The sequence below is a fragment of the Macaca thibetana genome, chromosome 15 (assembly GCF_024542745.1).
Source record: "Macaca thibetana thibetana isolate TM-01 chromosome 15, ASM2454274v1, whole genome shotgun sequence".
NCBI lineage: Eukaryota > Metazoa > Chordata > Mammalia > Primates > Cercopithecidae > Macaca > Macaca thibetana.
Genome location: NC_065592.1, coordinates 75,214,838 through 75,232,236, shown reverse-complemented (window position 1 = coordinate 75,232,236; position 17,399 = coordinate 75,214,838). Strand labels below are relative to the sequence as shown.

The 17,399-nt window shown below is 41.0% G+C and overlaps 1 protein-coding gene and 1 long non-coding RNA gene across 4 annotated transcripts in view; one reads left to right on the top strand and one right to left on the bottom strand.

Moving 5' to 3' along the window:
* The first annotated feature begins 561 nt into the window (after positions 1–561).
* PDCD1LG2 (programmed cell death 1 ligand 2) overlaps positions 562–17,399 on the top strand; it is a 59,963-nt gene continuing 43,125 nt past the window's right edge. Inside the window, exons 1-2 of one of the 2 annotated variants that reach the window (XM_050761705.1) lie at positions 562–575; positions 12,292–12,360. In XM_050761705.1, the coding sequence (XP_050617662.1) occupies positions 12,306–12,360 (55 nt within the window). In that variant the 5' untranslated portion in view covers positions 562–575; positions 12,292–12,305. Of the gene's footprint in view, positions 576–12,291; positions 12,361–17,399 lie in introns of those variants that run through there. The other variant, XM_050761703.1, reaches the window with a different exon arrangement.
* The window catches only part of LOC126937884 (uncharacterized), a 101,082-nt gene continuing 96,031 nt past the window's right edge, over positions 12,349–17,399 (bottom strand). For both annotated transcript variants that reach the window (XR_007719887.1, XR_007719888.1), the window contains exon 4: positions 12,349–14,386. This is a non-coding gene — a long non-coding RNA (uncharacterized LOC126937884). The remainder of the gene's footprint in view (positions 14,387–17,399) is intronic.

Genomic DNA, 17,399 nt, shown 5'->3' with positions numbered 1-17,399 from the left:
CATCCAAGAGGGAAGAGAGGAAGTCAAACTACCCATGTTTGCAGATGACATAATTTTATATCTAGAAAATCCCATAGTCTCAGCCCAAAAGCTCCTTCAGCTGATAAACTTCAGCAAAGTTTCAGGATCCCACATGAACATACAAAAATCACTAGTATTCCTAAACACCAACCATAGCTAAGCCGAGAGCCAAATCAGAAATGCAATCCCATTCAAGACAAACTGCTAAAAGCAAAACCAAAACTTTCCAAATAAGCCAGGCTTTCGTCAGTTCCTCAGAACTAGTTCTGGTTTGACTCACTCTCATGTTATGGCAAACTTTAAACTGAATGAACAATTTTTCTTCTCTCAGTGAATATATCTTAACGCCAAATTCTGAGTGCTTTTTTGTCACCCATCCTCATATGTCCAGCTAGAAAGAATCCTGGGTTAGGAGCTACTGCATGTTGATGGTTTTGTTTTTCCTTTTGGCTGTTCATTTTGGTGGCTACTATCAGGAAATCTAACACAAACAGCAACTGTTTTTTGTTGTTTTCTTTTGCATCTTTACCTGTGGAGCTGCGACAAGTCCTCATGTGAGTAACGAGTGGGTTGAGATACTCTCATACTGTTTATGTTGTGGACCATGATGAGGCTGCCAGGGTGGGGAAAGGGTGGCCTACTTTCTCTCCACACCATTTGAGGCAAGAGACATTCTGCCTCAGAAATTGTGCTGAGGGGCACAAATAAGCTAATGTCCTCATGCCCCCAGATTTCTCTCACTTGTCCCTATGCATATTATTCTTGTTGCTCACTTTTATAAGGTGAGATATTTTCTGCATCAAATATGTGCACTGTAAAATAATTTAACTATTCTTAAGATTGTCTCTTAGCTTAGAGTTTTCAGAGGCTTAATGGTGAAGAACTTAAAAATCTGTTTTCCTATGACTGACATCTGTTTGTGATTATCCATTTAGCAGACAGTGATCACTCCAGGCTGGTCTTTGTTTACAAGCTATGCCTAAGAGTCAGCTGTTGGTGCGGGGGTGGGGGCGGGGGAACAAAAACAAAAAACCCAAAACTATTATCTTAATAACTTGTAGAGGTAATCATTACTGAACAAAAGCATGATTTGGGGACTATGGAAAGGCTTATTTTTTCCATATAAAATGATCAGAGAAAAGGTAGAAAAATTAAAGAGAACTGCAATAATTGCTACTGATTGCTCAGCACCTGGGTGCACTGAGTAGAAGAACAATGACAATGGGTTCATGTGGAGGAGATGGAGGTGGAGAGGCTAAGCTTGACTGACATTACCGACTAATCAGGACTTTTAACCCTAAAATACTACGGCTCTGAGGGGCAGGGAGTGAGAGACCTAAACTGACAAAATGCAGAGTAAAAATATTCAGTGTGAGCAGTAATAAGACAGTTGTATCAGAGTCAAATACGGAGTTGGCCTGGATGTCCTCCAAGCTCCTTTCCAAGCCTAAGATTCTATGAGTGGATGAACAATCCTGCTCCTGCTGCTCTTGCCACTGGAACCTGATCTATGTGCCTTCATTACTTGAGCTCTCCCCATCAGCAGGCTCTTTGTTGTCTGCTGCTTCAGGGTGTCTTCTCCCCAGATTTCTCCTGTTTGTGAGCTTTTCCATTGAACTGGAGCTCCTCACAGGCAAGAAGCACACCTTTAAGGTTCTCTGAGTCCCAAGTTGCTAGTGCAGTGCCTGGCAATACACATAAGTGCTTATTGGGTGCTTGCCGAATTGTCAAATGGATTTATGTGATGAAATGTCAGGAGAATCACTAGAAATGAAATGTTTGTGTAATGGACAGGGGTAAGTTTGAGGCTGATTTGAAAAAGGAGATGGTAGAGATAGTATTATGGGTCATGCTTCAGAGTATATTTGCTTTACAATACATTGGACAGCAACCAATAGATTGTTGTGTGTCATTTTAATTCCACATACTAATGTCCAAATGTGTCATATGTCTTAATTGTTGCATACTTGGGTTACTCTGCAAAGGGGCAACTGCAGTATCACCTTCTCATGCCACACCCTGCTCCACTGTAGCTGGGCTTGATAACCTTCAAATCAATCCACAGAAGTCCAGGATAGACAAAGGCATCTGAAAGGTTATCTAGCCCCAGTACCTCTGATGCCTTCCAGCTGTTTCTAACACACCTGTGGGCTGACTTCCAGTTCTTAGTCTTCACAGCTCCCTATGATGAACTGCCCCTGCTTTGAGGGATTTTCCTGCGTTGCCTCAGAAGTACTGCTCTGGGGGAGCTTCTGATACTCTTCTGACCCCCTTGTCTCTGCCTTCTTCACTGGTCCTCTGTTCACACTCTCCAAATTTTGGGACATTCCTGAGTTCAGATCTTTTCTTTATAATCTTTCTTTCTTTTTATATTCTCCCCATCAGATGGTTCGTTCATTCCTCAATATCAACTAACATTTCCATATTAGAAATAACTTCCTTATCTTTAGCCCTAAATTTTGTCCCAAACTCTGGACCTATAATTTTTTGGAACACTTATGCCTTGCCCAGACTAAAACCAAACTTACTGTCTTCCCTCTAAAATCAGCTCCTGATCTTCTATTTCTCCCTGCCACCCCTTGCTCCCCCATGGCTCCAATATTGTCTTGCTGATCTGGCCTTAAAACCACAGTCAATCTTGTTGCTTTTCTCTTTGTCTCTTTTGCATGGCTGATCAGTAGTGAATTGTTTTGTCAATTGTCTTATATATTTCTTCTTTCTCTTCCTTGCTTCCTTTTTCTGACCTGAAGTTAGGGCCCTGTTACCAAACATCTAGACGAATACAGTGACTCCCTAATTGAGTGGCTGTCTGCCAATTCCATCCACCCTCAATTCTATACTGAAAAAAAAAATTATATTTAATCTTTTTCAGATACTCCTTTGGTATTGTCACTCTGTTTTTTGAGTGACTGCCACTATCTACCCATTGGCAGCTCTACCTGGCATTAAGCCCTTGACATTCTCAACCTAAGTGTCCAGCCAAATTACTCTGTTCATTGTCCCCTCAACATGCCTGTGCATTTGCACCTCTGAGACTGCTTCTGAGTCAGCTATGCAGTGCCCTTTAGAATAGCTTCAACCCCAAATCCTACCAGTGCTTCAAAGGCCCAGTTCAAATCCTACCCCTCTGGGAAGTCTCCCTTCCTCTAGTCAACTTCTAGGGCTTTTGCAATTTTATCACTTGTTTTATATCAGTTTTACTATTTTTCATGTATGAGAGTTTTAACCTTCCAATTATTGTACAATGTCTTTAAGGGCAAGGGCCCTTTTTTAGAGGAAACCCTCTAGGAATTCTCCAATGATGGATTCTTCTATGAATTCTCACAACTTTCTAATATAAAGGCTTATAAAAAGTGGGAACTCGTTGTTTATTGCTTAAAAAATTGAGATTTAATTTGAACTTAAGTGCTCCATTAAATTCAGTAGAATAGCATCTTAAGGCTACTGGTAGTCTATCCATGCCACAAATGGTTTAGAGATCAAATAATTACTCATATACCTATGAAAGCAGAGTACTGGCTCTAAGATCCCCCCAAAACTCAAATACCCATTAGGTTTGGCAGGCAACAAAAATAAGTGAATCCATCTAGGTCTAATACAATGGAGAATGGTAGGACCTGGGGCAAACTCTGCATAACTTGCCCAAAGGCATTCAAATTCAGATTATGTTCAGACATTGCTAATTACAATTACTGTCTTAGACACTTGGCTTCAAAACAGTGGTTAGTTCAGGTATTTCAGATCAATTGGGTATGTATTTATCTAGGTCTTTATGGATAACCAGGGCTCTACTAGACACTGGGAGAGGGAAGAGGCAAATGGGATAAGACTGTCAGTATTTAGCAAATAATGAAGTATTTTACAAACATGATCCTTTAGGCTGGTTATTATTACACAAAGGAATGATTTGCTAGGATTCTTGAGATATTTTCATAGAATGTCTATGCCTCACTTATTGCACAGACCAGAGAATTCCATAAAAGCACTGGCTGTGTCTTATTCACCTTTGTATACTAGAGCTTGGCACATAGTAAATACCAAGTAAATGTTTTGAATAAAAGAAAGAGATCATTAAAGCTTCAGCACTACAATTATTTGTATTTCATCTATCAATTTGGAATAGATCTCCACAAACAGTAGACATGGCAAGAAACTAGGCCTATAGCAACCAAGAAGTGAAACTGCTAGAACCTACTATCATTTTTGATCCTCTTGAAAATTTTGCTTGAAAAAAATTTCCTCATTTTTCTGTTTACGAACTTATCCCCAGAATTTACAGATGTTTCCTTGATTTCTCTGGAAAGATACAACTTCCTAATGCAATTGAGTAAATTGATACTTTTATGTAGAAATAAGCAGAATAAGCTGGGCAAGGTAGCCCACAACTATAGTCCCAGCTACTTGGGAGGCTGGGGCAGGAGGATCACTTGAAGCCAGAGTTTGCTTGAGGCCAGGAATTTGAGGCTGCAGTGCTCTATGATCACACCTGTAAATAGCCACTACACTCCAGGCTGGGCAATGAGTGAGACCTAGTCTCTAAAGAAAAAAAAAAAAAAAGACAAAATAAGATGAAAATTGAGTATGAACTGATAAATACAAAGCAGACAAGAAATATCCTGAAAGGCACAATAGTTCTGCAGACATTTGCTTGGGAATCTCAGGGGAGGATTTTTGAAGGAAGTGGCCCTGAGTGAGTCTTAAAAAATGGGTAGATTTTTACCAGGTGAGATCTTATTGAAGTTAGTGAGAGGAGTGGTCATATGGGAATTCATGGGATTTTTAGACCAAAGATTACCACCCTTATAAGTGATAACGACAATGAATGTGAAGAATGTTTACCACTTGCAAAGTATTTTTTACATACCTTATCCAAGTTCCCATAAGCATTTCTGTTCACTACCTGTGGTTTGGTCAAGAGACCCAGATATTAGAGAACTTGTTGATTTCTAGTTTCTAACTCCGCCCAATACTATTAAGATGAAAATGGACAGCCACATAGGAATAGACATCAAGAAATGTATTTACAAAACACAAGCGAATTTTAAAAGGGGAGACTAAAGAGGTCGCATGGTTGTTTGAACATGTTCATTTTGTTTCCTGGAGAAAAGTCAGCACAATGCTCATTCAGCTAAAGAAGTGTTGGTGTTACAGCTCTTTCAGTCCACCATTCGGCAGGTCCTGAGTTCTCGTCCCTTGTCCAGAAAAAATGAGGTATGCGGACAACTGGAGGGTGATCAAGGCAGAGAGGGGCTTCAATGAGTGACAGAACAGCTTTCAGGAGCTTTCAGGAGACCCAAAGTGGCAGGTGGTCCCAACGAGTGTTCAGCTCTCAGCAGAGAGGAGACCCACAATGGATAGCTCCTTACCACAGGCAGGTCATCCCAGAGAGTTGAGGAGACCCAAGCCGGGCAAGGTGGCTCATACCTGTAATCCCAGCACTTTGAGAGGCCGAGGCGGGTAGATCACAAGGTCAGGAGTTTGAGACCAGCTTGGCCAAGACGGTGAAACCCCGTCTGTACTAAAAATATGAAAAATTAGCCAGGCACAGTTGTGCATGCCTGTTGTCCCAGTTACTCAGGAGACTGAGGCAGGAGAATCACTTGAACCCGGGAGGCGAGGTTGCAGTTAGCTGAGATGACACCACTGCACTCCAGCCTGGGTGAGATAGCAAGACTCCATCAGACGGGGGCGGGGGGGGGGGGGGGGGGAGAGAGAGAGAGAGAAAGAGAGAGGAGACCTGAAGTAAGCAGCTCCTTCCCACAACTGGTAGTCCCAATGTCTGTTCAAGTCTGGCTGAGTCCAGGTTTTTTTGTTTGTTTGTTTGTTTTGCTTTTTTGAGATGGAGTCTCACTCTGTCACCAGGGCTGGAGTACAGTGGCGCGATCTCAGCTCACTGCAACCACTGCCTCCTGGATTCAAGCGATTCTCCTGCCTCAGCCTCCCAAGTAGCTGGGATTACAGGTGCCCGCCACCACACCCAGCTAAATTTTTTGTATTTTTAGTAGAGACAGGGTTTCGCCATGTTGGCCAGGGCTAGTCTCAAACTCCTGACTTCGTGATTCGCTGGCCTTGGCTTCCCAAAGTGCTGGGATTATAGGCATGAACCACCGCGCCCGGCCGAGTCCAGGGTTTTTACAGGCTCAGAAGGGAGAAAGCGTGTGCTGATTGGCCCATGGGCAGCCATGGAAGGGCCCAGACAAAGCACTGTAAGTTCTTACCACAGGCTGTAGACTCCACCCACAATTGGCAACCTGGCCCCCCAGGCTTTGGGCCATCCCTGGCTTGAAGGTTGGGTTTCACCAGGGACCTAACCCCTTTCTGCCAAGGAACCTGTCTGCCTCTTGCCATCAACATACTGTCCATGACACCCAGGCTGTTCGTGCCAAGGGGTGCCTGCAGGCCTGCCCTGAGCCACCCTCAGCCCCTGCTCAGCCTCCCTTCTGTGCTTGTCAGCACTCAACATCTGGAAGAGGTTGAGGCAGCAGGGGGCTAGTGTGTCAGCACCACCCTGAGCACCCACATGCCTGGCGGGGTTGTGACAGCACCTAGGCTTGTCTACAACTTTGCTTCACCCAGTAGCAGTCGCCAGGATTGGGGAGAGGCCAGGGAGCGGGAGCAGCCACCTTCAAGCTCGTGGGAGCAGGGGACTTCCTGGGCCCCTGAGAATACAGATGCCTGGGTCCAAAGCCACAGCTGGGCAGCTGCAGTGGTACCTGGGAGCATGGGGCTCCCACCCTGCCAACTCAGTAGGGGGTGGGACTCCCACCTGTTCTTGGCTCCCCTGGCCACACCTCCCCTGCTGCAGCTACTCTAAATGGGCAGGTGCTGCCATCACTGTGAGCTATGATTGTGCCACTGACTCCAGCCTGGGCAACAGAGAGAGGCCTATATGGTATATTAGATGGTAATGACAGATTTGGGGAATAAAAGATAACTGAGGATTGTTGGGAATGCTGGGGTAGGGTTGGAGTGCTCTTGCAATTTTACGTAAGACAGTCTCAGGAGAAAGAACAATGAAAGTGTCCAGGTAGAGGCACATGTACACTGGCAGCAAGGTCCTCCCTTAGGGATTGGATCTGTGGAAGAAGCCACACAGGCCTGGAAGCAGGCTTAAGGCCATTCAGACTGGGAATTCCAGTGTTTCAAGGACAGACTGCAATGGATGGTGGTTGGTAGGTCAAAGGCTCCAGATAACACCTCTCAGCCTTGCAAACACCTTACCCTTAGGAAGAAAGATGGGCACAGTGGGGTCCTCTAAAGCATGGGGTCCAAGACAGAGGGCCCTCTTGTCTTGGCTATTGAAAAAACTGGGTTTTACACTGAGTGAAATGTTGAGCCATTAGAAGGTTTTAAGCAGATATGGTTTGACTTTTATTTTTTAAAAACCACTCTGGCTGCAGAATCAACTGCAGGAAGGCAAAATTGGAACCAGAATCCAGTTGTCAGACTACTGCAGAAATCACCATGAGAGATGACAATGACTCTGACTGATATGGAAGCAGTGGAGCTGGTGAGAAATGGTCAGATTCTGGATATATTTGAAGGAAGGGCCAATAGGGTTTGTTAATGAATCAGACGTAGAATGAGAAAAGAAAGGACTCAAGATGACTCCAAGGTTCTTGTCCTTCACCTCAATAAGTGGAGGATGGAGCAGAGGAAGGCAAGACTAGAAGGTAAAAATAGCAGTAAGAAGGCTCTGCTATGGTATGAGAAGAAATGATGAGAAGCTGAATTAAGGTGATGGCAGTGGGGTGGAAGAAAGGAGAGCCATCATGCAAAAAGTATCCAGGAGGGAGAATTAGCAGGAGTAGGGGATGGACCATATTTGTGAGATGAGAAATGCAGAGGTCTAAGATGACCCCCAAGATTCTAGCTTAAGGTGGGTGTTGTTACTATTAGCGTAATAGGAAAACAAAGCACAAAGACTTTTCAAAATTTGTCCAAGGTGTTAGAGGCTTACAATTTGTAAAACCAGGATTAAACCCAGATGTGTCTGATTTTTAGAACCTGAGCTCTTACCCATTTCATAAACCATATTTTCCCTAGAGGAGGATTAGTAGGAAAGGAAGCTACTTGTTGGAAAGTATCTTTATAACAGTGTCTGTTCCTCAGTTTGCTCAAGGAGACAGTGTGCCAGGAAAGTCCCTGTGGAAGGGCAAGGAAGAACGGGAAGTTAAAGCCAGTGGCGGGTGATCCAGGAGTCTTTTCTGTTGCTAGACCTGTTACCTGCTGTCCTTTCATGATTTAAAAATAAGAATGCTGGCAAGTGCCAGGCCTGTTCGTGCAGCTTAAGATGATACCTTTCTTGGATATATTTGCATTTTGATAAGGAAAGGTATCTTCAGGTCAAGCTAAGGGATGACATGAGCATTTCCCTGTGGAAAGCACTAAGATCTCCCTTTCTAAAATAAAAACAAGAATACAGCTCACTGAGGACCTTACATTTCCCTCTAGCTACTGACTCATTTCTCTTCTCCTTTCTATAGCACTCTTCTTGAGAGAGTTGCCTATATTTGTCACCACATCTTTACCCATTCTCTTTTGAACATATTCAAGCTTTCATCTGTACAAAACTCGCCGATACTGTGCTTGTCAGGATCATCCATGACCTCCATACTGCTAAATGCAACTCTCAAGAGTATTTGGCTCTACTGATCACTCCTTTGTAGCCCTGTGTTTTAAAATATAGGTTTTATTATTATTTAGGTATGGTGAGGTCAACATATCAGGAAATGACTGCCATTGAAAAAAGTATGTTGAACTCACAGATCCCAAGAGAAGGGAGCACACCATGCCACAAGGGGCCACATGGGGAAGCACCAGGGTCAGCTGGGAGGGGGGTAGGGGGTGGGCAAGATCTTTATTGTGGTTTCAACAGGAAGAAATGTGTGAGGCTGGGTGAGTGGAGTTAGGATTAGCTAATATGAATAATTTCAGCAGGCTCTGGGGCATAGGGGCTCTCCCTAGTCTTTTGGTACTTGGCCCTGAGGTGATTAGGGCAGGTGCATAGTGTTGGGAATGTGAAAGCCTCCAATAAATGAGGCAGTTGTTGGTATGGGCTCTGGAATGGGTTGGTTTGCATTTGAAAGGTGTGCTCATGAGCAAGTGGTTTACCCTCTCTTAGAGGTTAGAATTGGCTAACCCTGGGAGGGGCAGTCCCTTCAGGGTCAGCAAGGCCCCAAGTGTCAAAGCATCAGGATACAGAAAATAAAATGCATGGATAATACACACTGCCATTTGTCTTTGTATCCTTCCTCTCAGTCTTCTCTGCTGGTAACCTCTCCTCACAAAGATCTATAAATGTTGAAATATCCCATGTCTCAGTCCTTGGGCACTCCCTTTCCTATCTTTCCATATGTGATGTAATGCAGATATCCATGACTTTAAATCTTCAACACTTCCGCATTGATGACTCCTAAATTTACATCTCTACCCCAACTGCCTACTAAACACCTCCACTTGGATATCTAATAGGCATTTCAAACCAAATCTACACCAAACAACTCTTTTTCCCCTTCCATAATTTGCTTCTCCCTCAGGCTTCTTCATTTTAATAAATAGCATCTCCATTGCCCTAGTGACTCAAGCCCCAAACTTAGGAATTTTCCTAATTTCTCTATTTTTCTCAAACTATATATCCAGCCTGTCAGCAGTTCCCTCAGGTCTTTTTTCAAACTATAGAAAGCCTAAATAAAGGAAAGACATACTGTATTCATGAATTGGAAGACTAAATATTATTTAGCTGGCTGTATTCCCCAAAATTGATCTATGGATTCAATGCAATCCCTACCAAAATTCCAGCTTCCTTTGTCTGCAGAAATGAGCAAGTTGACCCTAAAATTCATTTGAAAATATAAGGAAGCCAGAATAGCCCCCTAAAAAAAAAATCTTGAAAAAGACTAACAAAGTTGGAGGACTCACACTTTCCAATTTCAAAACTTACTACAAAACTACAGTAATCAAGACTGTGTGGTACTGACATAGGATAGACATATAGTTCAATAAAATAGAATCAAGAGTCCAGAACTACATCCTTATATATATGATCAATTAATGTTTTGCAAGGGTGCCAATACAGTTCAATAAGGAAAGAATAATTTCATCAACAAACTGTACAGGCACAACTGCATGCCCATGATCAATAGAACAAATTTGGAACTAAAGTTCTTATATTTAGGTTTTTGATCCATTTTGTTTAACTTTTGTTTATGGTATGAGGTAAGGCTCCAAATTTGTTCTTTTGCACGTGGACATCCAGTTGTACAATTGCTCCATTTATATTTATCTTAGCAGAAAATACAGATGTAAATCTTGTGACCTTGACTAGGCCATGGTTTCTTAGATGTGACACCTAAAGCACAACAATAAAAGAAAAAAGTAGATAAATTGGATTTTTTTTTACTTAAAATCAATTTGTGTTTTAAAATTAAATAAAATAAAAATTAAAACATTTATGCTTCACAGGATTCTATCAAGAAACTGAAAAGACAATGTGCAGAATGGGAGAAAATATTTCCAAATCATATATTTGACAAATAGTTTGGCAATTCTTCAAAAAGTTAAATATAGAGTTACCATTTAATTCAGCAATTCTACTCCTACATATGTACCCAAAATAATTAAAAGTATACATAGGAAAAGACTATATACAAGTTTTCACAGCAACATTATTATTAATAATAGCCAATAAGCAGAAACAATCCAAATGACCATCAACTGATGAATGGGTAAGTAAAATGTGGTATATCATACAATGGAATATTATTTAGTCACAAAAAGGAATGCAGTACTGATATGTGCTACAACACAGATGAGCCTTGACAACATTATGCTCAGTGAAAAAAAGCCAGCCACAAAAGTCCACATATTGTATGATTCTGTTTTTATGAAATATCCAGAATAAGCAACTGATAGAGACAGAAACTAGATTAGTGGTTGCCAAAGGCCACACGGAAAGGGAAGGGGAAACAGGAAGTTTCTGCTAATGGGTAAGGGGTTCCTTTTTAGGGTAATGAAAATGTTCCAAAATTGGATAATAGTGTTCGTTGCACAACTCTGTGAACATACTAAAAACCACTGAGTCGTGCATTTTAAAAAAGTCTGTGTTTTAAATATATATACACACATATACATATATAACCCTCTTTCATATCAGTTATACTTTAATAAAGCTGTTGAAATTTTTAAAATAAAATTTTAAAACAAAGAAAAAATATATAAACTCACCAACAGACCACTTCTCACCTCCACTAGCCCCGCTACTCTAAGTTATCAGCATTTCTGCAAACACATTCCTAACTGATCTCACTGCTTGGAATCTTGCCAGCAACCTCTCCCTCCCAGCAATAGTCTATTGCCTGCACCAAAGCTGAGTTGTCTTTTAATGATGTAAATGAGGTTCTATCATTCTCCTGATCCACACCCTCCACTGCTTTTCATCACACTCAGAGCAGCTCTGCCGTTACCTGATTTAGATGTATGGCTCCAACAGATTTCCCTTGAAGAAATGATTCCGGGCTGATAAAAGGTGGAAAGCCTCCTTGGTCTCAAAACCATTATCAGATTAGCTGTGTGCTCTGTCCCTTTCCTCAACCATAAGAAGTCCATGGATAAAGAAAGCTTCAGAGCAAAGGAGAAAGCATGGGAGGAAGAGCAGGACGAAGGTGGGGCATCTGCAGCCCCCACCCTCATCAGAGCCAGTTCCCTACTCTCCCTGTCTAAACCTCTTAGTAAGAGGTAGTTCAAGTGATGGGCAAACTCAATTCCAGCACTCAAAAGCACTTGACTACTTTGCTTAGTTAACTAGCAAGTATTTCTTGAGAATGTAGCTCTGTTCTATGGAGCCTTATTTTCAACTGTCAGACTCCCAGACATCCAGTCCAGGTAAAGAAGATGGTGTCCAATTATTCATTTGACAAACAAATTTGGGGTTCAAGGGCCAGCTATTGAAAAAAGCTATGGAAAACTTCATGAGACGTGCAGGTAACTGCCAATATGTGTGGTTCACAAGGACCGGTTCATACTCAGAAAAGGCCATTAAAAAAGAAAGAAGAACTTCTCATTTGGATTTATAAAGAGTGTCTTACTTACTCTTAATTTATATCTTCTCTTCTCCAGGAAATCAACCTATAACTTCTCCTCTCAGCTCCACTCTACCACGGTCTGTCACCTTCCCCAAACAATTTGTTTCCTTGTTTTCAAAAGTGAACAAAGCACCAAAGACCCAGCAAAGTTTCATAAGGCCCTGAGACTTTCAATTGTCTATTTCAGATCAAATACAGAACATGATCTTCCTCCTGCTAATGTTGAGCCTGGAACTGCAGCTTCACCAGACAGCAGGTAAGAAAGGACAAAGGGAGAGGCTTAAGAAAGAAGAGCAGGTGGTGGCCCCTAGCCAAAGCCAAAAATGAGAATGTGGTCCTCAAGCTGAGGGCTTTCTTTGAGAGGAAATATAATTTCTGGGCTATTCCAAGCACCACAAAAAGAAGAGTCCCCAAAGTGGCTTATATATGCCAATGTCCCTATCTGACAGAAACGAGGACTGAGAATATTGCTCCATATATCCCCACTATCCAGTGAGGGTAATGACAAGAAGACAGGATCATTCAGACCGTGTAAATCTAAACTAATACAAGAGGGCAGGGGTTGAGTTCCCTTAAAGGTGAGATGCCAAGTGGCTGTCCCCTTCCTTTCTGGCAGGGAGAGTAAGAAGACAATGGCCAGGGGACACTGTTACTCTAAAGATAATGTCTTGAAGACATTCTGCATATTATTAGTTGTTTTTGTGAGTTTCTCTTTTGAAAAGCAACAGTAGCAGCCACTGGTCATTCATACCTTAATGTGGTTTACTGAGTCTTCCTAAAACCCAAATGAACAATGAACCTTAAGGCTATCCCTTTGAACTTGAAGAAAGGACTTCTATTGGAGGATGAGGGTGAGCAGGAAGAAAAGCAGTTTCACAGTTGGTTGTTCTCCTGGGGAAGGTAGTTCAGACCATTCGAGGGTGTAGTTAGGACCATGAGTGTACTATTTTGGATGAACACCAAGAGGTAAGAGAGTGAGACAGAGGTGGGGACAGAGGATTAAGTCCTCAAGATAGTAGCCCCAGCCCCATGGGAAATCATCTTTCTGCTCATGATTGAGAAATAATGGCTCCCTTGGCACTTGATAACCTTTCGAAGAGCTTTCTCCTCCCTACTGACTTGTTCCAGATCACTCTTTACTCAGTCACATTCCTCTCACTCCCTTGAGCTGCCCAGCCTGGTCTGGTACTAGAGACATGCACTTGGGGCCCTCCTCAAAGGAAGACCCTGAGATATTCTGCTTACTTCTACTCTGCTCCTGCCTGCAGGGCCAGCTAAAGGAACTTTTCATGTTTTCTTTGCAAGGAACCCTGCCTGGCAGGAATTTTAGAGACAAGCAAAAGGGGCAAATACTTCCATGCTACAAAACAGCTTCAAGTTTCTGTAGAGTGATAAGGGAAATGAGGGCCAAAAGACACTGCAGTTCCCCATCCTGTGGCAGGACTGGGGGCTTCAGGAAAAAACTTGGGGAACGTGTAACCTCTGTGGGTTTGTCCTTAAAAACATTGAGATCCTGGATTTTCTGTCTTTGTTTTTTGCCTTCTCTCTTAGGAAAGGAGTGAGCTAGGGTGACAAGGAGCAATATTTTTTAGTCCTCATTGGCTCTTTCTACGGAGGAAGGATCTTTTCTTCTAAGATAATTAGCACAAGACAATGAAGATAGGCGCTAGCTCCCAGTTAGGTATACTAATAGGCAAAAGGAAGAGCATTTACATTTATTGAGAATTCACTAAATGCCAGATACCGTGCTAGAAAATTTACATATGGTATAGTTCATTTAATCTTCACAACGATCATTTTGCAGGTGAGGGAACTAGAACTCAGAAAAGGTACTTAATTTCCCCAAGATTACATAGTTATTAGGTGACACAGGCAAGATTTCCACAAAGCTAATGTCCTTTCTACCCTACTGTGCTACCATGATGATGGTAATCAAAAATGGCAGACAATCCATAAATCTTCCAACTTTGGAATCGGTTTTTGCACTGAAGTCTGAACATGGATATGTATTGAATGTTTATTCTGGACATTCACAGAATCAAAAATATGTGTAATGAATTGTGTTGCTGAATTAACTGAAAGGAAAGTAAAAATGTAGCACTTTCTCACTTTCTTCACAAATTTGGAATTCTTCTCTGCTTTCCACTATGCAGATAACATCAGTTCAAACAAATATTAAATACCTACCTAAATTAGAATGCCTTCTCCTCATGATATTTTTTAAAAAATCTTGTCATTTCATGTCTCTTTAATTAAAGAGTTTTGATTTCAGAAGAGGGTACCTGAAAAAGAAAACAACAAAAAAACTAAAGAATCTGAGAAATAATTAGTGTTTACTGCTGGGGAGGAGGTCTGGATCTTATCTATTATGTATATTCAGGTTTTGTTGTTTTTTTTTTTTTACAAGAAGCATGTATTAGGTATTATTTGTATAATAAAATATAATTTTAAAAATACAAGAAATTTCTCATATAAAAATATGAGAGTAATCAGACTGCAACACCCAGTGCCTGAGAGGGAGCTACAGCTATCAGGCTGGCCAGACAGACAGAGGATTACATTTTCTTCCTTGCTCCTTGTACAGCCCCAGACCTGCATGCTTCATTGAAAAGAAAAGAAGATACATGAATTGAATCAATATGATGCTTAGTACCCTATCGGTGCCCATTTCTTTTCTATTTTTAAATTTAAAAAATAACACCTGGCCAGGCACAGTGACTCACGCCTATAATCCCAGCACTTTGGGAGGCCAAGGCAGGTGGATCACCTCAGATCAGGAGTTTGAGACCAGCCTGGCCAACATGGTGAAACCCCTCTCTACTAAAAATTTTAAAAAAAATTAGCCGGGCATGGTGGCAGCCACCTGTAATCCGAGCTACTCAGCTGAAGCAGAAAAATCGCTCGAACCTGGGAGGCAGAGGTTGCAGTGAGCTAAGATCACGCCACTGTACTCCAGCCTGGGTGACAGAGTGAGATTCCGTTAAAAAAACAAACAAACAAAAAAAACACTTATGTTGGTATTCTCAGACATTACAAATAAATAAAAACAACCCAAGTGCCCTGGAGAATTTGATTCTAGGAGGAGGTCTAGAAGAACTTCAACTGGAGAATGGATATAGAAATCATGGTATATTTACAGAATATATATATATTATATATGTAATACATAGCATGTGAATAAATTAATTACAAAAAATTAATTACAAAAAATATGATTACATTTATTATATAGCATGTAGATAAATTACAAAAACATGTGACTACATCTATGAATCTTAGAGCATAATGTTGAGTAAAAAACTAAATAAATAAAAATTAAGCCCAGAAGATAACATATAGCACAACGTCCTTTTCATAAATAAATATATTGCTTAAGCATACCTTATATATAGAAGATAAAGCTTAAAAAGTAAAGAAGAGGCCGGGTGTGGAGGCTCACGCCTGTAATCCCAGCACTTTGGGAGGCTGAGGCGGGCAGATCACGAGGTCAGGAGACCGAGACCATCCTGGCCCGCATGGTGAAACCTCATCTCTACAAAAAATACAACAATTAGCTGGGCGTAGTGGCACATGCCTGTAATCCCAGCTACTCGGGAGGCTGAGGCAGGAGAATCCCTTGAACCAGGGAGTCGCAGGTGGCGGTGAGCCAAGATTGCGCCACTGCATTCCAGCCTGGGCGACAGAGTGAGACTCCATCTCAAAAAACACAAAAGTAAAGAAGAGATTGATAAACCCAATATTCAGGATGCCAATTACCTCTGGTACAGGCAGTAGATATACATCGTTAGTAATGTGCTAGTTCTTAAGGTAGGTGGTAGGTTCACAGATGTTCATTTTACTTAATTAAATATATTTTGAAAATTTATTTAAAGCTTTCTGTGGTAAAATATATCACAGAGAAAACCACATAAAATGACTATAAAGTTTAACATTACTATAAGGTGATTAGTTTTGTAACCACCACCTAGGTTAAGAAGGAGAATTTTGCCAGTTCCCCAGAAATGCTTCACCTACCCCAGCCCAGTAAAACCTCCTTTGCAAATACTCTTCATAGCGCTATCCAATATGCTCTTTATTTTTACCTTTTTTAAATTAAAACAAAACTTTTTAGGGACAGTGTCTTGCTCTGTCATCCATGCTGGCGTACAGTGGCCCAACCACAGCTCACCGCAGCCTCTAACTCCCGGGATCAAGCGATTCTCCTGCCTCAGTCTCCTGAGTAGCTAGGACTACAGGCATGTACCACCCTGTCTGGCTAATTTTTAAAATATTTTTAGTGATGGGGTCTTGCTATGTTACACAGGCTGGCCTCAAACTGCTCGTCTCAAGCAATCCTCCTGCCCTAGCCTCCCAAAACACTGAGATCACAGGTGTGAGCCACCACTCTCAGATTGCCCTTTATTTTTTCATGAAAGAAATTACTGAAGAGGACTAAAAGAAGTTTTAGTAAGCATTCAATAAACGTATGTTCTTTATAGTTTCCAAATCAGTAAATATAGACATCCCTCATTTTTAAGTAGATTTATGTATTTTATTGGACATGCTGTAATTTATTTAACCAGTTCCCTATTGGTAGACATTATAATTATTTCCATTTTCTTCTGCTAGATTAATGCTTGAAAAAAGTGTGTGCCTCCCAAAGACTATGATGAAAGTTGCCTCTGAATAAAACTCAAACAAACCATTAATCATTAATTCTTTCCTTACTTGTATGCTCTTTGGATGCTCTACTACGTTATCTATAAAATAAAGTTTGAAGTGAAAAATTAGGGTAAAACATTTTATATCATTTTTAAAGGAGGTATATATGGATGTACTTACATATGTATGTTTAAATTTACATACCATAACATTTATTTTTTAAAAAAACATCTTATTAATTTTAACAAATCCTTAGTCATATAACTACCACCACCACAGTGAACATCCAGGACAGTTCCATCCCTTGCCAAACAAACAAACAAAAAGCTTCTCCCAAGTCTTAAGTCCAGACACCTACTGATCTATTTTCTGTCCTTATAGTTTTGACTTTTCCAGAATGTCATATAAATGTAATAATTCATTAGATATCCTTTTGTATCTGGCTTCTTTCACTTAACATAAAGCATTTGAAATTCATTCATATTGTGTGAATCAACAATTTATACCTTTTTGCTGTTGAGTATATTCTATTGTATGTATACTATATTTTGTTTATAAATTCCCCAGTTGGGGAACATTTGGGTATTTCCCATTTTGGGTGATTACAAATAAAGTTATTATAAATATTTGCATATAGGTTTTTTGTGTGAACCT